Raw genomic sequence first — 8113 nt, 5'->3', positions numbered from 1 at the left:
CTGGAAGTCAAAGGTTGTGTACTCACCTGTCTGCCTTGGTTTACATGGAAATTAAGCATTGTAAGCCAACACAATGGAGGCTCTGTCTGCATACAAAATCAACATGAGGATGTGACCTCAGCATACAAGGGAATAAGCCCCGGGGAGCGGGGGCATCATCCTGACTATGTGGACAAACAATGGATTTGGGAAGATATAAGGAGATGGCAAAAGGACTATTCTTTATCCTTAACCCAAGGAAGTGCAATGCAATTACAGGCATGAAAATGGCATCCAACCCACCCTATTTGGAAGCACTGTGAAGGCCATTTAGGTGAGATAAGCCGGCTTTTAGACAGATGGTTAGCCTGTTAAAGTTAAGTTGAGTCTCGAGACAGTGTGTATGGATTTTGTATTATAGGTAATCTTTCTGTCTCAATCATTATCCTTACTCACTATCTCTTAAATCTTCATATTTGGTAATAAACTAATGGTTGTTTTCACTATAATTATATGTCGGTGCTGTGAGGTATATAGGGGACAGCAAACCTGGTGTTTCTGTGAGTACCCAGTGACAGAGGCTCAGAGATTGGGGGGCACCTACTGTTAACCTGCAAAGCATAGTGAGAGCTGGCATTGCCCTGAGGAGACTGGGTGACTAACAGACTGGTGGTATCAGGGAGCTGACACCCAGGTAAGCACCAGCAGTGCTTCTTCTAGTTGGAGGCACAGGGGTAGCAAGGACACGCCAGGGCACCCTGAGAAAACATCACACCGAGGTTCACATTCCCTCAAACCTGAACTCACCTCCCTCAAAACTTGGTTCAAGTTTACTCACAATTCATTGAGCCTTTCAACCAACATGGGCTGGTTATTGTGCTTTCATTCTGTCACTGTCACTCGAGTTCAGTAGTACCTCACTGACATGAATAGTGTCTTAGACTGTGTCCCAGCCCTTTGCAGCCAAGTAATGTGGAGTAAAACCCCTTCCCTTGCTTCCTTGGCAGCTCCCAAGAGGGAAAGCAGGCTCTGTAGGTCCTCTACTGCTCCCACATCAAGAGTGGGCAGAGGTGTTTGGCCACCACCACAGCTGAGATAGCACATTGTGCCATGGAGAAGAAAATTGTGTGGTACAGGGGAGGGGCAAATTACTTCACCCAGCAACAGGGCAAGAGATTTGAAGGAATTGTGACTCAGTTGTCGTTCTGTCCTTGTGTCCCTCGTTTAGAGCTGCTGGAAAAAATGTTATATAATGGGTGCAAAAATTCCAAACAAGAATGTTTCATTTGAAAATTTCCACTGAATTTTTTTCAGTTTTTTCAATGAAACAAAAACGGAGGGGGAAAAACTAACTCCCCATTCCCCTCCCTTTCTAAATCCTTTTTGTTAAAAAATTGGAAATTTTGAAAATTTCAAAACAGAAATTTCCTGCTAAATTATATTTTCTGTCAAAAACCAATTTGCTGCCAAATCGTGGTCAATGAAAAATTTCAGCCCGATCATGATGGGGTACACAGATCCTTTATGATGCTCATTCCTAGAGCTTCACTCTTGCTCTTAGATAAGTTCCAGACTTTTCTAAGAAACCAATAATATTAAACTCAATGTGAGCAAGGGAGGGCAAAAAAGGCTTATTACAAATCTTGAAACCAGCATGTTTTGCATGGTTTTGTTGCAAAGATGTACGGGACAGCTGTTCTTCCGATAAGTAAGAAAGTTTTTGGGTTGTTAGCAAAGATCTACAAAGGGAAAAGCAAAACAAATCCTTAAGTGGTTTCAACACACTTTATTTTGTCAGGCAAATAATAATTCCAATTAAATAGCACTGTGTTAAACTACATTTTGTTCTTTCTTTCACAGGATATAATGAATATTCACTGTAATGACAGTTTCATCATGCTAGGAACTATACACATACCTACACTTCTTAAAAAGAGGGTTTTCTGAATGAAACACGTTTATGTACAGTACTGAGGATTCAAAGAACACATTGTTAAATCAGGATTTCAGCAAACTTTACAAACTACACAAAATAAAAGCAGCAAAAAAAAGTACTTATGGAGTTCTTGACAGAGAACTTATCTTTACATTTGGCAAAGTTATATCTAGAAGGTGTTTCTTTAAAAAAGGGAATAAAATTATATACATTATTCAGTAATCCTCAAAATAGGAAGTTATTAAATAGCACAAACAATATTACAATCTTAAATGTCCATGTTACATACAAATGGGGACCGGGGTCTATTTTAAAAAGAAAAAACTTGTAGTAAGTCTAGCCTGTACATTTAGGGCCAGATCCTCAGCAGGTATAAATCCCTGTAGTTCTATGGAAATCAAGGAAATTAGACCTATTTACACCTGCTGAGAATCTGGTCCCTACCTACATTATACACAGAGGAGACCTGCTAAAGCATGGAAGGCTGGACTGGCTACACATTGACAGAAGTTTGTTATGTATACACTTAAGTTTTCATGCAGCAGAAAAATGTTAGTTTAAGTATAATCCCTTAAACAGTCATACCATAAGAATTGTACGTGAAGCAGCTTTAAAAATATTATTTTATAATCATACGAAACTCAGAGCTATGCTGATTGTTTTAACTGAATCCCATATTGCCAATATTCAGTTATAAACAATGTAACTATCATTTTTGAGGCCTGATGGGGGCCTATTAAAATATCAATGTAGTCAACCGCTCAAAGAATAAATCGTACCCTTAAACGCTTATTAAATGCCATATTTCATCTGGAATCAATTATGAGCCTCACAACAGACATTAATGTTATACTAACTGTGCAGTGAATCTCCTGGATAACATTGGAAGAGCAAGTGCAGCATACAGAGTATATGAACTAATGTCAGTCTAGGAGGTAGTTTTGTTTTGTGGAGCCCAAAACAACTTTTTGGTTTGTAACTTAAGTATTGAATCTTCAGAAAGTCTCCCATCCTACCAAATGGATATTTTCTCCGCTGCAAGACACCTGGCAAAAAGTGATTTTCATTTACTCATTTTCATTTAGTCTTTGTTGACTGCCAGCTCTTGAGGCCTGATCCAAAGCTCAATTAAATCAATGGGAATCTTCCCATTGGTTCCCATGGGCTTTGGTTCAGGCTACTGTACATAGTTCACGAATATGTATTTAGGCCTTGATTCAGCAAAGCACTTAAATAGAGGCTCAGATTTAAGCACATGAGCCATCCCATCCCCCTTTAAGCAAAACAATTCAGTGTGTGCTAAACTTGCAGTTAATTATGAGTGGTCCCACTGATGACAATGGGACATAAGCCTGTGCTTCCGTGATCTGCTGAATCAAAGCATATTTCCCAGCTGTTCCGTCACTGAACGGCAAAATGGTAACACGCCTGACTGCCAGCGCATCAGTTTGAAACCAGAATCATGTAATTGTGACATACTCTTCATCACACTACTGTAAATCTTGAGTAATTCTACTCACTTCAGTAGACTTACTCCCGATTTACACCAAAGGAAGTGGGCTAAGAATCATGCTCAAAAAGCTTTCACAAACTGTTTTAAAATAAAGTTAAAATAATAATGGATAGAATAAGGGGTTCTCAAACTTCATTGCACTGCGACGTCCTTCTGACAACAAAAATTACTACATGACCCCAGGAGGAGAGACTGAAGCCTGAGCCTGTCTGAGCCCCAGTGCCCCAGGTTGCGCGGGGCAAAGCCAAAGCCCAAGGGCTTCAGCCCCAGGCGGGAGGCCTGTAACCTGAGCCCCGCCACCCAGGGCGGAAGCCTTCAGGCTTCGGCTTTGGCTCCAGGCCGCAGCAAGTCTAATTCTAGCCCTGGTGACCCCATTAAAACAGGGTCGCAACCCACTTTGGGGTCCTGACCCACAGGTTGAGAACCTCTGGATATAGATACTTTGTTTGAAGGCATCATTTTATTAGAATGGCTGGCATTTTTTTTTTTGAAAACCGCCTCTGGGTTTAGAAGTTATTTTTCCTCAGTTCATCATAAAATTATGTTATTTTGTTTGAATATAAAATATCTTTAATTAGCTTATTTTGTTGCAGACAGTAGCAAAATGTCTTTGCATTGCCTGTGATATTCTGTGGTGCTATCTGTTGCTAATAACTGTCTTATGTGAGTAGTCTTCGTGGACCCCAGGAAACTTCTCACATATGTAAGGCTAGCAGGATTTGCCCCTGATATTTTGCATTACAGATGGTTGGAAAATGGTGACATTTTTGTACCAAGCTGGATGGATGGACAGAAAGACATTCACCAAGTTTTCAACCAGTTCTATTTGGCATGTTACAAATCATGAGCTGGTGAAGATTTCTTTTTAACAAAAATGTTTTTTGCTGAAAAATGGCTTTTGAAAATGAAAATGTCACCAAAAATCTTATTTTGAAATGTTCCTTTTTTGCGGGGGGGAGCAGGGGGAAAGACAAAAAACAGTTTTTTCAATTTTATTTTTTGCCCCATTCTAAACGGTTCCCTTGTTTCCCCCTTTTCAGCAACAAATAGCACCTGGGTTAATAAAAAAAAGGAGAAAAGGATGAAAGAAAGGAAAAAAATTGAAAACTGGACATTTTTGAAATCAAATAATTTTGGAAAGCAATTTTCTGAACATTTTTTAGTCAGCTCTCTTGGAAAACTTTGAAAAGATACTGCTTTTGAAACTTTCAAACATTTTCATGATTTTTTCTGCACATCTTTCAACCAGCTCTAACCTTTATCATTTGGGACATTATAAAAGAAATCTGTGGTTCTAGTATTTGAGGAAATATTGTACAAGACATCCACATTCTGCTCACATTAAGGTCACATTTTCAAAAGCACCTAAGTGACTTATATACTTTTGAAAATGTTACCTATAATCAGAGTCCTCATGTTGCTTACAAAGCTATGAAGTGTAATAGGGCCAATATACTATTTGATGTCAATATGAGCAGAGATATTTGTAAATTAAGTCTCAGAATGTATTACAGCTCATATTATGGACAATAATTAGTGTTTCCTGAAGTATAAAACCATTTTTTCTCTTTTTGTCCTACTTTTACCTTAATTTGACCTTGAGGGTTTTTTTTTCTGTACTATCCACTTCTACTGTACTTTACTTTTGCCAGCTTCTTAGCTTCATGCATTCACATGACTTGTACAGTGAATGAAAATTGTAAACCCAACATTGAACCGTAAACAATTAGAAACTCATAGACTTAAATGCAGTGCAAGAAATCCCTGGGCATCACCCTCATTTGAACAGCCATCTTAACCCAAATTATCTCTCTCCCCTTCTGTTCTGCTCAATTCCAAAACTGCAAATTAATGCACTGATTTTCTTTCTTTCTCTTCAACTGTAAGTAAATATCAGGATATCAAATGGGTTAAGGTACATATTCAGTTTTGCTGCTACAATAGGGACCTATGCAGTGCCAGTGAGCATCTCACAAAGAAAATGCTGGTTTTATATTTTCTTTAATTAAGTTACACTGCATTTTACTGGGAGAAGACTGTTTCTCAAGCATGCTTTACTAATTTTTATTTTAATATGCTCTCAACAGACAAACAAGAGCCCTCTTCAGGGAGAACAAACACATCTGAGGCTCCAAATGAAAAAATTAAGATCCTGGTAATTGATTCCTTCTGTTCCTACTTTTCCTGCTGTTAATCAGGGCCTTTAACTTGCCATAGTCCCCTCTCATCTTCTGGGATTCTTCTCCGCGCTGTCCTTGCTGTCTGCTGTCTTTGCAGTATTGGTTAATCATCTGCATTTCTGAATGGCTGAAAGCTCCAATGAAGTCCTTTGGGTGGAACTGCAGTGCTCGTACAGAGCTGGCCCAGGTCCAGGGGGACCACTTGTCAGTCATGAAGGCCACCATATCTGAATCTAACACTTTGAAGTTGATCTTTGCTATGGTTTGCTTGAAGCTGTTCTCTGTCGCAATGCAATGGTAGAGTCCTCTGTCAGTATCCTGGACAGAGCGAATCAAGAGTCCTTGCTCAGTCAATATGATCCTTTCATTAAGTTTGACCTACAAGAATGAAAGGCAAAATAAACTTCTTATACAGGATGATGGGCCAATTAATTATACAAGACGCATGTAATATCTTCTGGTGACTCTTTTTCTCATATGGGAAGCTTGTTCTGTGGAGAGTTTTTTTGAATTTTATCTCTATTATGAGTTTCAACAGTTACTATTAACATTTGAGAAGATCAAGCCACAGAGACCAACCTAGGCTGTTGGGAGGAGCCACATAAGGCAGGATTTTCAACCATCTCTAAAGAGGGTAGACCCCTGGGGGTAGAGAGACTTTTCTCTGCCAGCATTACAGACCTGGGGAGCCTGCCTGCTAACATCAGAGTGTTCTGCTAACATCTGCTGAAAGGAAGATGGAGTCCGTAAGACTCGTGGTTGATGTCTCACTGGACCCGGGGTGGCTTTTGGGTAAATGCTTTAATTGGATATTGGCACCAGAGGGCAATTCTATAAAGAATTATATATCTGGTGTAGATTCTATACAATGGTGTAAAAGTGTCTGGAGGATGGATGTCAATCTGTATTCAGTTTTGTAGCGTTTGGAAGAAATTTATACAGCACACTATTTAGTTTTTGTTTCATGCCTAGGACAGTCGATGATGGTGTTCTTATTAAATATTTCTATGTTGCGGCAACTCACATGGCATGAGGCTTTGCAGAAATCTCTTTTGAGTAAGTCTATTCTTGTGAAATTTCCAGCCCAGTTCCTCAAGCAAAGGGGTTTTAGAATTCAGAAAGACTCAGCTTAGCTGAAAAGAAACAACCCTCTGATCCTTTCATGGTTCATCCATTACTAATTCCAGCATGTGTTATTCCGACACAATTACAAAACAGAAAGACAAAAGGGGACTCAGCTACGGTGTATGTTTTTCTTGAGTAAGGAATAAAGAATTGTATCTACGTTGCTAGCACAAGGTTTGAGCCTTCTCTGAGTATACCTGAGAAACAGCATGTTTTACTCAATAAACGCCTTATTAGTCCTCTCTCTCATTTCACAGGGTGGCTTGACATGAGTGAGTGTAACACTTTCCATTATTTATATTCTGTCACCTGCACCATGTTACCGTCTTACTCTTACAACAGAAGTTCCTTTTTTTTCCTCCAAAGAATATCTGCCTCAGATTGGAAATGGAAATGATGTTTCCTTTTTGTATCACTCAAGGAAAGCATTATACTGTATGTGCGAGTGCTGAAACTTGAGAGCCTTGGAGCGTGCAGTAATGGAAAATGTGATTACACCACAGTGGGGAAAATGCTTGTAGCCTAAAGTGTTTTTAGCTCAGGCTAATTTCTTGCTAAGGAAACCTGCCATATTTCCCCTCGCTCTCTCTTTTATCTTCTCCATTGCACAAAGGTGCTGCTGTAATCAGACCTAGCTCCTTGATTTTACACATCTTGTTTCTTTTATGCCTGTTTCCTCAGATCAACAGCATGTGCTGACTGAGCAAATATTCCCATTACAATCAACTTGTTGTAGAGGAAAGATTTTCTACTTAGCGTTTTGAATATAGGTGTAGGCTGGAATTTTCTAAGGGAATTAGGTGCCCAATTCCCATTAAAAGTCAGCTGGAGTGAAGTGTCTAGCTCTCTTAAGCTCCTTTGAAAATCTCAGCTATAATTTATAATGCGAGCTGTCCCTCCTCATGCCAAAACACTAAAATATGCAACTCTCCTAACCTGCTTCATCATAACTAGACTGTCTGAAGCCCCTGATTGAATGCACTCCCCTGCCCCCCCACCCCCGATTGATCTGTGGTCCTGAGCTGCATTACTCACCTCTTTCCTTCGGTCATTGTCTTTCTGTAAGAGCCATTTAATGGATGCCTGGGGAGATTTAGGGGTGCACTCAAGAAAGGTGGTGTTGTTTTTCACTCCGTACTGAATGACTTCTGCCGCATTTCTGTACGCTAGGAAGCAAGAGGGGGCAGATAAGACTATTGTACTACCGATGCCTGATTCGGACTTGGAAAGCAAACATTTACACGTCAGCAAAACTGGCAACCAAGGCTCCTTAACCTAGCTGAGTCACACCCCGTCTCAGACTCGCTAGACTGAAGGCATCCAGGAATCTGTAATTTGGGGCAAAAATCTATAAAAGAAAAAGAATTAAGTTTGGAGAAA

The 8113-nt window shown here is 39.8% G+C and overlaps 1 protein-coding gene across 1 annotated transcript in view; it reads right to left on the bottom strand.

Moving 5' to 3' along the window:
• Positions 1-1750: 1750 nt before the first annotated feature.
• Positions 1751-8113, bottom strand: part of SEMA3C (semaphorin 3C) — a 158545-nt gene continuing 152182 nt past the window's right edge. Inside the window, exons 17-18 of the mRNA XM_054017360.1 lie at positions 7769-7899; positions 1751-5986 (exon numbers count right to left, since the gene is read on the bottom strand). Of these exons, the coding sequence (XP_053873335.1) occupies positions 5573-5986; positions 7769-7899 (545 nt within the window). The 3' untranslated portion in view covers positions 1751-5572. The remainder of the gene's footprint in view (positions 5987-7768; positions 7900-8113) is intronic.

This window comes from Malaclemys terrapin, chromosome 1 (genome assembly GCF_027887155.1).
Source record: "Malaclemys terrapin pileata isolate rMalTer1 chromosome 1, rMalTer1.hap1, whole genome shotgun sequence".
Classification (NCBI taxonomy): Eukaryota; Metazoa; Chordata; order Testudines; family Emydidae; genus Malaclemys; species Malaclemys terrapin.
Note: the sequence above shows the minus strand (reverse complement) of the source record. Positions and strands in the feature narration are given on the sequence as shown.